General features: G+C 35.7%; 1 protein-coding gene across 3 annotated transcripts in view; it reads left to right on the forward strand.

Moving 5' to 3' along the window:
* LOC131435315 (MOB kinase activator-like 2) overlaps positions 1–19,259 on the forward strand; it is a 220,864-nt gene that overhangs the window by 96,185 nt on the left and 105,420 nt on the right. Inside the window, exon 1 of one of the 3 annotated variants that reach the window (XM_058603035.1) lies at positions 11,896–12,996. The exons of the other annotated variants lie outside the window; for them this stretch is intronic. Within the exon in view, the coding sequence (XP_058459018.1) occupies positions 12,815–12,996 (182 nt within the window). The 5' untranslated portion in view covers positions 11,896–12,814. Of the gene's footprint in view, positions 1–11,895; positions 12,997–19,259 lie in introns of those variants that run through there. 3 annotated transcript variants of the gene reach the window in all.

Below are 19,259 nucleotides of genomic sequence, written 5' to 3' on the forward strand. Positions count from 1 at the left end.
ATGACCGAATCCATATGTACTGATTTCATACACAGAAGTGACATCATTACAATGGTTCCGCTATGACGATTCTGTTTCTGAGCTGAATTGAATCTATGTAAAATCTATTTGAAAATAGTAAAATGAAGGATTTATCATTCAAAATTGGAATCATAAATTACGCTTTTTTTTCTTGTAAGCTTTCGCATTGACGAAGTTCGACTTGCAGTTCGTAACATAATTTTGATAAAACTGCATTTCTCTTTAAAACATCTTTTTGTACAGTATTTCGACTCCCAATGAAATCAGGCTGATATTTAAATTAAATTTTCAGGTCTCGAAACATGTGCCTTAGGCCACGTTTTTTACTGATGGCAAATTGGAGTGAGAGTCAATTTATGTTTCTTACTATACAACGAAATAGAGTTTCCAGTTTCCGATCATTGTTGTAATTCTTTGTAGTTCCTTTTTGAATTCCGACTAGAATGTACCATCCGACCAAAAATTAATTGCTTTTGAATGGTGGTATTTGAAAAAGATAACAAGTCATTAGGTGATTTTAAGCTAAGCGTTTTGTGTCAGGAATTTATTACCTCTTCGAATTATCTGAACAGTTTAAACTAACACCTTCGTTCTGTACTGTTTCAATTCATTCAAATGAAGGCTCTTAGTTATCATGAATAATGACAAATTGATACTATATGGAGCATAATTATGTTCTAACACATACATAAATTTCACTAGTTGACAGGTAATGAATTGCAAATTTGATATGTTGTTTCAAAACAATTGCAAATCACGTGAAATATTTCCTCCACAATAGCATACCTTTTAGAAATTCTCTATGTAGATTCCATGATACAATGATTTGATCATTCGTTCAATCCCACTTGGTGTGACAATGACTTTCTGTTGACGTTCAAATAGTCTCATAATTTTAGTTTCATTTATCTGCAGTTTCATTCAATTTAATTGAAACCGAATGTGGCACACATTGACGATTACTCTACTGCAGTAAACTTCACATTCTAACACACAACCTTCGCTGACGTACAGAATGGGTAGCATTCGGTTCATCATCCGTTTCTCTTCCAATAGAAGCTCAGCTCAACCGCCACCGTCAGTTGATCTCTCTTACAATTGAATGAGCGAGCGACTTTCACACCCTCGTTGAATATAACACAAAATGCTTAAATTCATAAAAAGTGTACTACTTGAGTTACCACCTATCCACTCATTTTTGAGTTAAGGGACGAAGCTGTCAAAATTTGAGTATTTTTGATCCAAATTATTATTTTAAAATCTGAGTGAATTTAACTCAAGATTTGAATTCTTTACTCTTAAAATAAAAAAATCTTTTTCGTTAATGTTTATATACAAAGTCATTCTCCTTTCTTTTAAATTTGAAGCACAAAAAAGTGATTCAAAACGTTTAGGGTCAACATTGAACGATTTTGATATCCTTATGTTAGACTTCTCACTTAGCATAATTGAAACCACAAAATTTCTATTGAAAACATCTATGGATTGATGATTCATGGTTTCAAAAACCGAATATAGAAAGGGCAATAAAAAACGACGTATCCTTGCATTCTTAAATTCGATAAGAATATGCCGAGAATGACAACGCACTGAACGGCAAGCAGTATTTTTTCACTCAAATGTTTAAAAATCAACGCTTACTCTAATGTATGAATAAATGCGAGAGAACTCATGGCCTGAGTAAATGTGACTCAAATCCATACTCAAATTTTGATATATTATTACAGTTTATGAATTAGCGTAATCGCACCTCAAACCATGAGTTGTGTTCAAAGAGCGTGCATGTAGGCATTCGAATTGGTTCAAGATAATGGATGAAAGGTAAACCACTCATGTTAACTGAAATATCACTTACAAAATAAACATAGATTAACTATTCCCTTTTTCAGTTTTCATTTTTAATACTTTGGAACACATCTCAACACATTTCGAGCAGTCGAAAATTATTATTGAGTTGATGTTCATGCCTATTCATTCTAACTTGCTCACTACCAACAGTAAAGACAATGGAGTAGGTAGACTACTTGACACAGCAAATTTCAAGTAACTAGGTACGGTTATTCAATTGACGATTAATTCTGGGAACTGTCAGATATACTGACAGTCAATAGCCACAAATCTCATTTTCATCTAATAATATTCGATTGAAATGAAGTCAAATCTTTGGTGCAAGAAATGCATTTTTCAAACAAAAAAATAATCTATATATTCGACGAATCATGAAAGTTCAAAAATAGAATTGAATTAGATGTAATGGAAAAAGAACTAAACATTTAGGTAACCAAGCTGTAGTAAATATTTTTGTTCAAAATCAGAAAAAATGAATAGCAATACCATTTGTGTGGATTTCATCGTGTTTAGTTTTGTGGATAGGTGAGAAAACATATATGAGAGAGCGGATTCAGCGTGGCGATTAAATTACCATCCTATCAAGTAGCTTAAATTGTTCAATTACTTAACTCAGAAATATGACACTAAAGGTATTTTGTAACCAGTTTCATAATTGAAAGATTATAATGGTTATTTTTTTAAAATTATATTGATGGAAAGTTAAATTTCAAACTGATGGATCGAAAACACAGGCACCAACAAAATTGCATCCAATGTTATTGTGACTAGGAAGAGTTTCTATTATTACCCAAAAGATGGAGCCACCCGTAGTTTACGGGCAAGAATCTCAGATATCATGTGTCATATAGAAAGCTAGAACATCTGGTAATGAGATTGCATCCGGTTTATATGTACACTTCTTTTGGCGTCATACGGTTTTACCAAATACAAATAAATAATTTGTATTTGGTTTTACCATCACGGGAAATTTGAACCCAAATAGGTGTTATTTGAATTGATGCATCGTAATCAATGGAAACCAGTCTGTGCCAGACGGAAAAAAAAGTTTTCGCGAAAAAGGTTTTTTCTTTTGATTTATCGTTAATCGCGATTTTATATTTAAAAAAAAGTGCATGATGAATTCCAGCTTTTCTTGAGCTCCAAGTCTAGTGATCATAAACAAATAGCTGAATTGATGGTATCCTGAATTGATCGATTCTATATGTAATAAGCTATAATAATATATTCAACTTCAGCGGTCTTTTTCAAACTGCTGGACGTTTTTAGCAATCGTCATGTTCTTTGTCCAGGAATACATCTTTAATGTCACTCATGGTTAAAAATATGAGAGATTGACCTAAGTTTTTCTTTTGCGCAAAATGTGCTTTTAATTTTTGTGTAAATCTCATTGCAGACGTTTTTTTGCAAACCTTTATAAACCAATATTTTCGTAGGCATTTATCCAATTTTACAGACTTTAAAAATTTATTTATTTTAGTTGGTTTGACGTTGAGTCTCCTTAACAAAATTCAGTTATTGGCAATGCCTGGGGGGAAAAACAGATGCAGTCAAACTGAATACAATCTCACAGAAAAGATGATTTTTTGAAACAAGATATACCCAGAAGCAGGACCGCGTTCTTATGCATTTCATGCATACGCGTTTATGTTTCTCGCCACCCTGGGTTGTGGTTGACACAGTTCTTCAGACTTTTTCAACCAGGTCTGAAGATTTTGGAAATTTCTATCAGACATCTCTGCTTTCAAGTAATAATGATACAAATTACAACAGTCATGGATACCGACAGGTTTTTCTTGGATAGTTGTAAATATAACCAGGTATTCTAACACCTAAGGAAAAAATACCTTAATCAGATTAATAATGGCACCGTTCGTTCAGTTCGAAAAAAAAACTTTTTCACAGGTGGTCTTTTCGTTTTCACCGCATCCTTGACACATGATTATCTACCTACCGACGACGGCGTGTCTATCTTATAGTGAACTATCTTTGCCTTGCCTGCTCCTACTTCCAGTTTCCTCCAATTCAAACTATTACACAATGTATGCAACCTGATTTAGTTTCTCAATCGACCCAATGCTGTCGCACAGTCGTTTCAATAAGCAAGGCCTCTATAATCTCATTGCAACCCCTTGGTTTTAGCACCTTTTAGCACCGGTTCAGCAGTTTGGCTGCAATTATCGTTTCTGTTAGATTTAAACGTGGAAGGATTCGCACTCGGGAGACTTGAAATTTTAGATCTTCCTCCCACTTATTGTCTGTCTCTACAATCTACAACACTGAATAAAGTAAACTTGCCCGTTGCCAAAGGATTTCAGTGGATGTTAGTCGCACACAACCCATTGCTGTGACTAGGAGCTCGGATGAACGAGCGAACGATGGTCCGAACAATTGTAAATACTAACCAGGTATCTGATCCCTTCGTACTCAACTCTGCTTTCTAGCTTATGACCCAAAACATAGCCGCAACATGTTTGGACATACAATTGCTTAACTGAAGTAGCATTACAAATTACTTTGCCCTACCAACCTCAGTAACAGCTTGGACATTTTTGCAGGTTAAAAACAGGTTAAGTGCTTTGTTTTGGAACCTTTCCAGTATCCATTTCACAGGGCTTTGAAGTGCAAGGCTGTTGCCGATCAGAATAGTACGTATATATATATATATATATATATATATATATATATATATATATATATATATATATATATATATATATATATATATATATATATATATATATATATATATATATATATATATATATATATAAACGGGCTCAACGGTCATAGCTCATGAGATTCAGTCGAAGCAAGCATAGATTAAGTATGGATTATTGCATTGGCTCTCGATGTCAATTTTCTCCGAAGTAATTGATGGAAACTGTAACTAAAGTTGTCTTTATGTAGGTTGTGTCTTACGGTTCATCTTTAGCCGTGCCTCTAGTAGGGATTTGGTGATGTACAGTTATGAACTGAAGCAGTCGAATTGGTATTTCTTTGTGCGCTATGCTAATGCTAATCTCTAGTTAAATTTATGCTATGCCGGTGGAAATTATTTTTCGTCGATACGGAATTACTATTCTCTCGCTGGAGATGCATTCAGAGCGTGTTCAATCCAGTGGAAACTGGAGTTTACGGATTAGCAGGTATTTGTGCAGGTCTTGTGCAAGTCGTTCGAAGCGAATGCGATACGGCTTAGTCTGTACAAAAATAATGTTTTGAAGGCTGATTCGAGATCAGCGCTTAGCCTTGTTGCTTTGAAATTAATATATTTTCACATTATCGAGATCCAGTGCTCACGATTTGTCTTAGAGAAGCACGGAATATAAAATATTCAGTTCATAGTTTTCAAGAAAACAAAAGAATAATAAGCAATACCTTTTATTCCTCGTGACTTCGGCATTTATGTAAATTCCGTAGTTGGTATTTTTTGTTTTAAAATTATTTAAACAGCACTGCACTGATTACAGACTACTCCAAAGATCTAAACAAAAAACGTGCTTAATCCACCTAGCAGTGAGATGATACCTTTTTTATTAATCCGCATGTGGTTTTTTTTATGAATATTCTTCGGTGTTTTAGTTCTCATGACATTATTTTAATGACCGTCGTTTTAGGCGGCAATTTGAGATTTTAATCACTCATCACTCTGTAATGTCGAAACTGCAAATCGGATCGAATTTGAATCTAAAAGTGTTAACATTCTTTGAGTTTATGGTTATTTAAGGTACTTCCAGAGCCGGTATTCAGGAATTAGCATAACCTAAACCGATTCGTTTGGCCATATGACGATGAGTTGGATAAAATTAATTAATTTTGTGTCGGTTTGGTTTTTTTGAGAAGCTGATTGAGCTTTAAGAAACGATTCGATACTGGAACCGGAATTCGAAAATCGGTGTAGCCGAAGTCAGATAAATTCACCTGAGTAGCTGTATAGTTTACATTTGTTTCAAAATGTTTGAAAATCAGTGTAGACATCTTTGAAAAATCATAGTGCGAATAAAATTTTTGGGTACCTCTCGAATCGAAAACTGAATACGGCTAAAACTGAAATAAGTTTACTGCAAACCCGAAAAACCTGATTAATTTATGTGAAATGGACATTTTTTTTACTAATCACCCTGTATCTTCTAAACTGGAAGTCGAACATGACTAGAAAACAAGTTGTTTTATAGGATCTTAAAACTTTTCATTTGAATCTTAGATGATTCTTAGATTTCATTTGAATCTTAGATCGGTTCAGCCATCTACGAGAAAAAAGAGTTACACAATTTTAATTTCGTTTCACATATTATCCTGTAGTTCCGGAACCAGAAGTCGGATCCAAACATAATTCAGGAGCCTTGTTTGGGAGCATACGACTTTTCATATGAATCGGAGTTTGTAGAAAACGGTGGAGTCATCTCCCAGAAAACTGAGTGAAATTATTTGCCACACACGCATTTGCTGAGCTCGACGAACTGACTCGAATGGTATATGGTGTGTTCTTCCAGCACTTATTGCTGTAAGTAGCTTAAATCAATATAATTATATAATTGCTTTCAACTCGAAAATGCTGCCATCATCTGGTTTACATGTGTCATTTTCCAATAATTATGTTGCCAAAAACGAACCGTGCTAAAGTATGCTGTACACAGTCTTTTTGGTACTTAGAAACGATTGTATAAAAATCGTGTTCCACGTTGCTCCCAAGCATTACTTTGTCATTCAGCGCTCAAAACTCTTACTACTGGAATAAGGCGAAAAGTCGCTTATACAATAATATCGATATCTCCGTCAAAAGTGGACATAAAACTTCGTATAACTCAAAAAGTAAACATTCGATCTCAAAACCATTCAATAGCGTTCAGGGTAACGGGGAGATCTTTTATTTGCGACTAGTTTGATCAAAATCGGTCCTGTCATCTCTGAGATCTCGAACTCTTTGTTGACAACACACGTACAGACCCATACACATACACATACACACACATACACACACATACACACACATACACACACATACACACACACACACACACGGACATTTGCTCAGTTCGTCGAGCTGAATCGATTGGTATATAACACTCGGCCCTCCTAGCCTCGGAAGATTTTTCTAAAGCTTGAGCGAATTCTATACCAATTTTTTATATATATAAATAAAGGTAAAACGCTTTGAAAACCTATGACTCAAAAGATACATCACTAGATTGCTTTTGGTCATTTAGGTAGGCCAGAAAAATCGAAAACTCGTTTTCGTTCTGCACTTCGGTGTGAAACAAAAAAGTGTTCTGCAAATAGCAGAAACTTTGTCTGCTTAGCGGTTTATGTTGGACAGCTAGGTGGCATAACAATTCAACATAAACTGCTACACACTGACGAGTCTAAGACAAAATGTAAAGGAGTTTGTTATGTACCCTAAGTACAAACTATCTTTGTATGGGTGCAAAATCCGGTAAATGAAACAGTACAAACAGTGGTCAGGTTTTGAACACCAACTGTTCTGCCAATTTTGAATAGATTTCCGATTTCATTTTACCTGCTGCTTGGAAATATTTGTACGCCTGGAGTAAAATAGATAAAAGCGAAAAGGCCAAAAATTTAATTATTAACAAACAATGTCTAAATTTACCTGTTTGCTACTCCACTTTTATGGTCTTCCCTAACAGAGGCGATGATTTTGTATATATAATATCATTTTGCGATTCGCATAGCATAGATGTAAATATTTAAGCAGAGCTCCTTCACAAATTCAACATTAGTATTGAACCGATTTACACTCTGTGTGGTTCGTTTGTGCCGTAGGAAAGCACTTACCAGCAAGTAGACATGGCGGACTCACTTTGTGCCCCGTTTATCGCGCACAAGAGGCAATTGATAGTCAACTGTGTTGAAAGTCTAAGACAATTAAATCTTCGGTTCTTCATAATCCAAATCTTCTGAATCTGAAACATATTCCAAAGAAGTAGTGGGTTTTTACTACTTTCTGAATATTTAAAACAAAAACTATCAGGGCTGTCACTTTTATTTTTGTTCTGAATCTGATCGGAATACGTTTATACGGAGACGTTTTTCTTTAGACTATAAAATGTCAGACAACCAAGAAAACGTGACAGCTTAAGGGGTTACATTACATCACTTTATTTTTCAATTCAAGGAAAAGATGAAAAATATAAGTTTCAATTGTAATGATAATTGAGAAGTACTAACAAAGCAAAATGACTTCGCAGCCGACTCATAAGTGTACAGGTTTTGTGCATGGCCAGTGCTACGATCCTACGGTTACTAAGAATCTTTTCAAGTCAGGACTCGAACATATGACATCTGGCTTGTTACTACATGGGGCCTCTTATAGAGAAGACGTGAATAGTTTCGAAACGTGTATATTTTTGTTGAGAACAAGCCACTAGATGGCCCAATACCAAATTTCATGACAATCTATTCACTAGTGTTAGAATAACAGCTGATCGTGTCAGGCGAGTTCTAGTTTTCATCAAGACGAGCATTCATACATAAAAACAACGGCTAAATTGAATGATTTGCTTGCGGTACGGATTGGTCCACCATCCACCGTATTCTCCAGACCTGGCCCCCCAGCGGATATTATCTATTTCCAAACCTGGAAAGGTTTCTGCAGGCAAAGAAATTTTCCGTCGAATGCTGAGGTCATTGCAGAGACGGAAGCCTATTTTGAAGGCCTTAACAAATCTTTTGTTTTATAAGGGCTTGATGTCGGAGGACCGATGGGTGTATCGCTCTAGACGGAGATTATGCTGAAGAATACAAGACTTTTCACAGTAAAAAATCGATTTTTTCTTTGGTAGGCCCGGGACTTTACTCATTCCATGTAATAGACCAACACTGTATCATCTGAGAAGTACTACGATGTCTCTTTCCGGTTGGGCTGCTGTGCATTTTTTCATCGCGCAAACGGTCGGAATTTGAACTATCGCTATATTTGACAGAAACCAGAAACGAAAGTATTTTAGATTCTTTATACTTATGAGAAGAACTTTGTACTTATGGAAAGTACTTTGTGCTTATGTAACTGAAAATATGAAATTTTCAAATTGTTCGAGTAATGAAACAAAGAGTTTCAGTTCAAAGTTATCAAAGATTTTATTTCTATGCATTATCATTATCTTCAATCGTTTTTTATTTATTTAACAGTTCAAGCTAAAGTGATTCTCAACAACTTTTCATTGGCGTAACCCTCTTAAACAATGTATCCATCACGAGTTTGTTGGTTCACATAATATTTTTAACTGGGTGGGATCGAGAAGCGAATTTTCTTTCCTTTATTTCTTCGTCTTTGCATTAGACGGGATCTGGATTATTGCGTATTGATTATAACGATATGATTACTTTCATCACGAAAGTCATAAATCCTGCTCTATTTGTCTTTTCTCGCTTATATTCAACGGTAAAATTTAGTTGTGTGTATGTCGGTAGCCCAGCCAGCATCTTGAAATATGTTTAGGATTTCCATTTAATGTAAGTGTATTTTAACGACACCACAACAACAGATGTACGATAGTTATGCAGGCGGAAAAATAAACTTTGATTTCGCGGCAACAGAACAAAAGAAAACAAAGTAATTTCAGGAAACACGCTGAAGACTAGGTATGACTTTACTGCTGCTCGGTTTGGTTTCAGACAAGAAATACATCCAATTCGTCATCGTTACTATTTCCCAACGCTTTTTCATAAAGCTAACACAATGAAGGACATGTCCACGAGGGCACACCGTCTGTGAGCATTGTTTGGCAGTGCGGTCGGTCGGTCGACCCATGTAGTGGAAATCATATCCATATGCGCAATCATAATAGCGGAATCTCAATCTGGATGATTGATGTGAGCGTTTTTGATATGGCAGAAACTGCAAGTGATAAAGCATTTGAGATATCTGATTATACCCAACATTTGATCGGTTCAGGATTTTGACTTTGCTTGAAGTATAAAATGTTCCTGGAGAACCATACTTTTGATTGGAACTCCGGAGTCCCTTAGTGTTATATACCACTCGATGCAGCTCGACGAAATCTAACAATGTCAGTGTGTGTATGTGTGACGCGAAGAAGGCTGAACCATTTATGACAAGGCTCCATAAAAAAAACACACAAAAACCGCGTGACTTCGGAAATTCGCAAAATAATAAGCTCAAATTCTAAAATCGTCTTGTTGTAACTTGTAGTATTCAATTCTTGTCAGTTTTGTTACAGGTCGTCTACAAATAGTAGTCATTCAAGGGTTATGGTTGCTCATGGTAACTGGTTTATGCGAAGTGCATATGATATGTGAAATTATCTGCATCCACCACAGAGAATTTTAGAGCTCTGCTCTAGTAATTTGGTGCGATTCAGTGCTAGAGGTAAAAGAAAATAAACACGCGCACGCATGATGCGTGCACACTTTATACAACAGTGGTGTTTATATGTAAAAGAGAAGAGCTCTCGTTGAAGTTGTCAGTGCGAGGAGAGAAATTTCTTCGTCATACAGAGGAGATGGACATCTTTGGTTACTGCACAGGTTCAAGAGGAGAACGAATTACACACCGTGATGAGAGGCTTCAGTGACTTATACTTATGGTAGTTTAAAACAAATTTCTGTCTCAGTTGCAACTTCGTTCATTGATGAAGTTACTGACAGGTTTGTTCGACGTGCAGAGGACCGAATTCTTGTGTTGTATCATAATACGAAATAAGTTTAAGAAAAATTCCCATCCAGAAGTATATCGTTATTCCATTGTATTGAACAACAAGCGAATATCCTTTCTCCAATCTTTAGTTTTCATTTATTACGAACTGTTACGTCTGATATCATACCACACAAGCAGTCAGGGTGGCAAGTGACCGGGGAAATTGAGAAAACCGGGAAAGTTTCACCGGTAGAAGCATCAGAGCTTTCTTAGTTATTCTCAATAATAGTACAACTCATTTAGAAAAATAAGGATAATTGGGATACTCCTGTTGGATTTTTATGAAGTTTTAGAATAAGTACTCAACACACTTGCAAAATTGATGGCAAAGTCTCCAGGGGGGGCGGAATTTTTAATAAAATTTGATAAACTTTATTGCTTTCGACATGAGATCTGTATCCCAGCCGATTTGTTCTAAGGTGGTAGTAGATATAACTAATTGAAGTAATCATTGCTTAATCTAAAACCCTGTTTTTTGGTATATGATCTGAATCAAAGTCAGCTCAATACAAATGTTACATTGATCTGCAAGAATCAGATCAATTGTAGAAGGATTTTTCATAGATTGTGTTAGGTTCACTGTGCCATCATGCCGTTTATAATTTTACCGCCGTACTGAGAATTTCACTTGCACTTTCGGAAGGAACGAAGAAAGCTCTGTACAAAATGCTTTGAAGTTTCCTATTGATTTATTTTCCTTGTTGGTTTATCATATTTAGTTATCATATGTATACCATAAAAAAAATAAAAACCAGTTATATACTTTCAGAAGAAATCCAAAACCCCTAGATGACTAGAAAAAGGCTGTATGCTTTTCTTATATACACTAGTAATATATATTTTTTGGACATGGGATTTAAAGCTTGAATTAAAGGAATATTTAAAAACAACTAAACAGAAGCGATTTGAGCCTATTCCAAAAACCGGGAATTTTTATATCGCAAACCGGGAAATTGAAACCGGCAATTCACTTGCCACCCTGTAAGCAGTGCACAACTCGTAAATTTTGTCACGAGACACAACTGTTGTAATAAGTTTAACACTCTTTTGAAATGAACTATGTTTTTCTTTGACCTTACTTTTTAAGTTCCAGCGACATGCAATTCTGTTTGACGCCTTCGCCAGTAATCTCGCAGTCAGCTCGACATCAGCATATTCATTAATGTTGCGTTAATGGCCGAAGCAGCAGCATCAGCAGCAGAAGTAGTTTACAACAGCTTATTGGTCAAACAAATCGTAACAGCAAATCGTTTATTAATCGCCCATCCGTCGGTCACGGACATTGTTGTATGTTGTACAAATAACCAACCACCGGTGGGGGTAATTTGTTTTTTTTGTTCCTCTAGATACTATTATTTCAACATCCGTCCGTGGGACTTTTTGCGAGGTCTTCGGCTGTTTGTGTTTATTTCACCGACACGGACGGCCGCGAGAGAGCACGACCGGCTGACGGAGAAGAAGACTGGATTCTTCAGTAGTAGGTTGCAGCAGCGGTTGGGTTGAGCAGCGGTTGAAAACTTTATTGTAAACTGAAGCCGCAGAGGCCCTGAGCCGTTCGCAAAAACGAAGAAGTACAACGTAGGGCTTCACGACGCGCCGCATCTAACTATTAAGTCCCGCAGGATACCACACGGCAGTTGGATTCATAATGACGCAGTAGTGCTGGAATTGGTTCACGGACAATCAATCGTTCTCTGAAAGTGAATTACGATGGGATAATTTAGACAGAGCGAAGCGTTTTATGCCGTTTCAATACGATTCGTTTTTGTTTTCATTCAGTTTTCGTTCACCCGCTGAAATTGTGAAACAGTGAAAGGATAAAAAAGTAGTTCATTTTAGTTCAGTGATCAGCGAAGAAGATCCAAGCAGAGATGGTGTATTGTGTGCAAAACCAAGAGGCAAAGTAAAATGTACGAAAAGTGTGTGTGTGTGTGAATAATTTTATACTGAATGAATGCTTTTCCCTCCAGTGCCAGTCAGTCGCTACCAATAGGGTTTTCGTTTCTCTCGATTAATTGCATCACATTCAGATTTATTATTTGCTAATGAGTGCCACAAGAAGAAGAAAGTGAACAATTGCTGATGGATCGATTTACTGTGCGTAGGTTGGTAACAGGGCTTCAGATGAATCCATGAAGGGAAAAGTGCCGCCGTACGTAAGCTGGTAGTAGTTCCGTTAGCAAAAGCGTACAGTTATTGGTATTTCCGTTTGGAATCCACCCGGAGTGGAAATCGAACGGGCTGACGGAGGAAAAGTTCAAAGCAATGCTACGTTCTCCAGCCCATTTGATCGGGCATGGACCGACCGGAGCGGGTGGAGGGGTCATGAGTCTACACAGCCATGCCTCTTCGCCGCCGCATGCACGAACATCGTTATTTGATTCCTGCCACCGAAAGATTCGACTGATCGGTGGAGGGCCGGTGGCGTTTCTTGGTGGATTAGTAGCGTAAGTAGACCATCACATGTTACAGGTTCGTCATGCATTTTTCAATTCCGATAATTTGCGATCGCATCGAATTGGTCTAGTTGTTTGAGAATGACAGGTTTTGTTCAAGCTAGATTGATGCCGGATTTTTTTCAGAAGTTTTTAAATATTTATATGTCACGATAATAAAATACACTTTTACATTGTAATTTTCAATTTTCAATATTTCAGCTGTGGCATACTCACTTCTTATTCAACACTCATCTATTTAACATCAAATGGGGATTTAAATGTATTTAATAAAATTGAAGAGACATTTTTCAACTTGATAGTTTCGAGAAATTGTTTTAAATTTTGAGAAAACATTCGACTTCTTTCAGTATGAATATTTTTTGGAGTGCTTAACCGATTTCCTAAAACGTCTTCTTCGACATCATTTTTGTACAATTAACAGTAACCGAGTCACAATGATATGGAAAAAGTACATAAAAAAATCATTTGCCCGTTTTAATGTTTTTAAATTTTTTTTTAATAATAATGTTTTTAAAAATTTATAATGTTTTCGGAAATTTACAAAAATTCAAATTGCGCTGTATGTTTTTTGCTTTGGAATTTTGCAAGAAGAATCCTTGTGTTTTCAAAAAATAATTCTGACTTAGTGGCTTTAGTCGTTTAGTGTTTTTGTTTCTTTTACATATTGTAACATTTTTGTAAAATACCTGATATAATACTTTCACAGAACCTCCCACCTTTACTATGCCATTGGTAAAGATGTGATTCTAAAAAAATGATTTGCATCACAGTTTATCGAAGCCATCGAATGAACTGTTTTGGGGCGGTTATATTATTACTTTTCTTCGTAGAATTGATTGTATAAATTCCCTCCTCCGCAACAATCTAACGAACCGTTTTTCTACGTTTTCCTAGCTATGCGATATGGTTTCCTTACTGAACAAGGACAAACACTTGATTGATTTTATCATGAGCTTCATTTCCATTATGAGGAAGAGAAGAAATTATATCCGTTCCATCAGCATAAAGGCACTGAAGTATTAGTTCTGATGGTATCTTTCTGGTTACTACAGATTATTGGCTGTAATAATATAATAATAATGTACTTTTTTGAGACTTATTGCAACTTATAACCATTCAATTTTAGGGAATAAAACATTAAATGTATGAAAATAATATTTTTAATAACGTTTCGCAGTAATCTCTAGTTAGATCTGAGTTACTACAGTCACGAAATAATTTGTGTAACTTCGTGTCTAGTCTCATTTAATATTAACGTGCCGTTCAGACTTAGAAAATAAACAAGGTGTGAATATGCTACCTCCACCGAGTCGATTTAACGGGTCTGTCTGGGTGCTGAACTTTTCGATTAATTTTTTAATGAATCGCCTGCCTTCATAACCAATTCCAACCCCTTTTCTCGTTTTTTACGAGGCAGTCTAAAAGTCAATAAACGTTCTTATTAGCTTCATCGTGTTTTGCTTTAGTGTTTTATTTTTGTTCGGTCGATGGTATACTTTCCCATCGGAACCGCCGTTCACTTTCTGCTGCGTCAGCAAGAATCTCCCGAAGCCCGCTCTGACACAGCAGTTCCACGGCGAATACTGATAGAGAGACCTTACCGTCGGACTGTTGGCGGGTATAGATATACGCATCCAGATCAGCTCCGCATCGAGAAGTGTAATTTATACAATAATGTAGTCCGGTAATTATCACAATTTCACACAGAATTTTAATTCGGTATCCGCGAATGGGTCGGAGTAGACTCTTTACGAGAAAGGTTCTAATATGTTTATCCAATGAATTGCTGAATCTCGCATCCATTTTTGATGGGGATTTTGTATAAAATTTTCAGCACCAGAAAAGTGCTATTGATTGTACCGTTTTTTCTCCCTTTCTCTGTACGATATGTGTATGGGTGTATTGGTGAGAGTTTTTTGGCTGCCAGTCGAGAAATCGGCTTGATTTGGATCCGCTCCAAACGACAAGCAGCATTGCAGACAAACGAAACAACGATGTAGAGTCGAGCAAAGGCAATCGAAAAAATAATCACAATTACGTCTAGATAGGATCTGATGGCCCGGGTTTAAGCTACTGGCAGAGAGTGAATTTGGCATTGAAGTATAAGTATAGGTCAAGTTGGTTAAAATTGAATACTGCAATCACAGAGAGCGAGGTCATGTATGGATATGGAGGGTAATGAGAAAGTGACAGTGTCTGTGATCCTGATTCATGCTCGAATATTGACCTTGTCCTCATTGAATCGATTCAGTGCCGTGGGTCTCAGTAAGAGAGAAAGTGCAATATCATTTCTATCTATCATTATGTAAATATGAATTTTGAAAATTGTTTCTTGTCAATACGAAGCGTATTAGCTAATTAGCTAAAAGATTCTTATTGTCATTAGTAGCATTAGTCATGCTAGTGAGCTATTTCCTTAAAATCAGAAGATCTAGTTCCGCAACAGAATGTACTGAGTTTTCTTTGATTTCTTAATCTCGGCCCTCGATTCGGTTACCATTTTTGCTTAGCAATAGCGCGTTCATCGTATATTTCCATTTAAATATGAAGACCTTTCCCGGCACTTTTCTCCGTGTTAAAGTAATAAAGTAATACTCCCGCAAAAACGATTTACCAGACAAAAAATCGATATGTTTGATTTTCCACAACAAATGTACGAATAGTCATGTCAGTCTCTTCCAGGAGAATATTTACTGTTGTGTGGGCGCCTCTGAATAGTTTGTTAAAGCCATCTTCCGTAGAACGCCTTAAATCAATTCCAAAATTGGTTAAATCGAACAAAATATCACCTCCAATGCCAAAGCATTATTACTCTACTAAACTGATCATAACATTTTTGTCTTTCTCCATAGAAAGGACATTTAATTACAGGAAAAAAACGACTTTTGACCGGAGCTTTGGAGCTCCCCTAGTGTTATTTTTTTCTCATAAATACGTTTATTTCATAGGCAATATACATAAGTTTTTCTTCGCCGTGGCATCCACAATACATAGTACTTTAAACCTAATCCATTTCGAATATCATATTAGTATGTTGGTATTCATTAGTTAATCTAAACACTGTTTTTATCAAGCGAGTTGCTATTTTAAATTACATTAAATAAAACACATTTATTTTGTACATGATCTTATAACTATTTCAAGTTTGTTTGTATCAGCTCATCACTTTTATACAATATCATATAGTTGGCTATTGGTTGAACTCATGGAAGAGAAAACAGTCTAACATAAAATAAAATTTAAATTGGAACTCCGATGGATTTAATGAAATGATAAAGAAGTTTCATGTATGTAAGGTCACGACAAGCAAGAATGTCACGAACTGGGACATTGGATAGTCTACCTTGAGTACGCAAGGAATTTATTAGTTGAGATCTGACATCACGATACTCAACGCATGTCCAAACGACATGATCAATATCGCGATAACCTTCGCCACAATGATTAGTTTCGGAAAGTCCAATTCGAAGGAGATGTGCATCTAACGTAAAAAAATTGCTTCAGAGTTAACAACCCTTTTATTCGAATTGCTTTTGTGGAATTTAGCATTTCTGTTTCAACAGACTTCGCAGCAGATTCTTAGCAGATGGTATGGCAAGCAATAAGTTCCTGTGGTTTGAAGTCAACCAGTTTTCACACTACCGGAACTATAAATGCAGAAATCTATCGATCTGAGTGTCTCCAGAAGAGATTGCTTCCTTTATATAAGAAGCATAGTTCACCTCCACTGTTTTGGTCGGATTTAGCGTCGGCTCACTTTGCCAAAGCCACTCTCAATTGGCTTGCGGAAAAGGGAATAAATTTCGTTGAGAAAAATATCAATCCACCAAATTGTCCTCAGTTTCGACCCATCGAACGTTACTGGGCAGTCATGAAGAGGGTCTTCAAGAAGACTGGTAAAGCATCTGGGAACATGCAGGAGTGCAAAAAAATTTGGGCTCAAGCGTTCAAAAAATGGTATGCAATACTTGTCCGAAACTTGATGAAGAGCGTTCGATCAAAAGTTCGAAAATTCGTGAAGGAATAACTTAAATTTCATCCGGTTTTCATTATGCTCAAGTTTAACCTCGTACAATAAAGGATCAATTTTTAATTTGAATAAAATATCGTCTTTTATCATAATTTGAAAGAAAAATTTGTGGATAGTAAATTTTCGATACACTCCTTAGATGGCTGAACCGATTTCAGCTTGGAAATATGTCTTCGATTTCCAAAACTAGTAGAAATTGGTGGATGTTACCAGAAAATCTCAAAAGACTTTTTTCGTTGGGTAGTTGAGAGAGATGTTCAAGTCTTTTCGAATGTTTCTCATATGGCTTACCATAGCGAGCTAGTTACTGATAATATTGTTATCAGACTACTAATGAGATGACTCTTGGTACATTAACCCTAGTTAGAATCTATTAGAATAAAAATAGGCCGTATGGTATGGAATTTTATATTAATTCGATTTCCGGTTCCGGAATTATAAGCCTTCAACAGACGTCGCACAGTGGTTCGAGTCAATAAAAACGTGGACTTTTAATGCATATAGTATATAGCTTTTAAAAAATCATTTACAAATATATACCGCGTAATTTGATTCTATTCCTAATTGTTCATGGTCTACTTTGACAAAAAATATAACCATTTTTTTCTGAAGAGATAGAATTTTTTTTTCTTCTACAAAGTTTTAGAACGATTGAAAATAATTTACTTTGTCAAATATCCCAAAAGTCTAAGTCGCACCGTTTCGGATATACAAAGCGTTTTTATGGCAACCCTTTTAAAATCAGTTTTTTTATTCATAACTTGTTTCGAGTTTTTTTTCATGCATAAAGTTTGGATTAAATGGAGAAAATAAAAAATCCCATATTTTTGTTGAAGGTAGTGTATAGGTTTGTTGTTTCCTGGCAAAGTTATACAACATTTTATCTTATGTTTATCTATGATAAAACCTTACATCGATGCCAAATATGCAACTTTATTCAGCTGATTTTCACAAAATATTTAGGAAAAGATATGTCCAATACTATAAAAAAAATCTAAGTGGAACTCGACAACCTAAGTGGAACTATGACAACCTCCTTAAAACCAGTTTTCTAATCATGACTTGTTTCAAATTATTTTTGTATACATACTTTGTTTGGAATAATTGTAGAAAATATAAAATCCCTTGATTTTGTATAAGGTAATGCATAGGTTTATTCTTTTCTGGAAAAGTTACACATCATTTTACCTATTTTTATCTAGGAAAATATATTCCTAATCCAATTTGTTTTTCAATGAAAATATCCTTTTCAAAAACACGCACACGAAGTCTGAATCACACGCTCGTGTGCCGTGTTGCTACTAGAGTCGTATGCTTCGAAGAACCAGCTCGCGATGCTGGCTCATCTGCTGGCTTATGAGCTGGAATGGGGAGCTAGCTCGTGAGTTGGCTCATGTGCTAGCTCACGTGCTGAGTTGAGTGTCCGTTTTTGTTTTTTATTTAATAATATAATATAATTTTTAAGCACACAGTGTCCGCTCTTGTATTGTCTCTTGTCAGTAGGTGGACTACACAAATAGCACACGCCCATGGGTCTGGTTTGAAAAGGACAGCACACGAGTTTAATAGGCACACACTGCAGGTATAGAGCAGCTCGTGTGCTGAGCTCGGACATCACTGGCTGATACATTGAATCGATTCCCTTTAGTGAGCTGCTCAACGGTGCTGTTTCGCACATCTTTAAGTGAAATGAAAAATGAAATCTCTTTGTAAAGGTTGGTACTTTTACAATACTTTTTCATATTTTGTTTGGAAAACATTTTTCCATTTTTTTATATGTGTTGAACTTTTGATAATTTTTCGGATTTTCAGTATTTAAAACTAATTTTGAAAAGGCCTAAAAAATTGCATCGAGTTCCAGTTAGATTTTTTTGTAATATTGTTAATTGTCAAAAAGTAAACAAAATAAAAATCAAAATAGAATAAAATATCACAATTTGCTTAAGTTGTGCGTGCAAGCATGAGCTTGTTATTAAAATAAAGTGAATGTATCTCAAAAAGTTTTTTTTTGCATTATTTATATCTTCAGCAAAAATACTTCAAATGTTTTTTTCTTGGGATAGAAAAAAAATTTTGTGAAAAAAAATATTTTTATTCGAAATTGATACTACCCCCTTAACATAAATTAAGGTGCTACTTCCAATAGAAGCGTAATATAATCTTGTAAAACTGCGAAGACACATTAGCTCTTAAAAATCAGTGAAAGTCAGTATAGACTTTT

Source organism: Malaya genurostris, chromosome 3, assembly GCF_030247185.1.
Source record: "Malaya genurostris strain Urasoe2022 chromosome 3, Malgen_1.1, whole genome shotgun sequence".
NCBI lineage: Eukaryota > Metazoa > Arthropoda > Insecta > Diptera > Culicidae > Malaya > Malaya genurostris.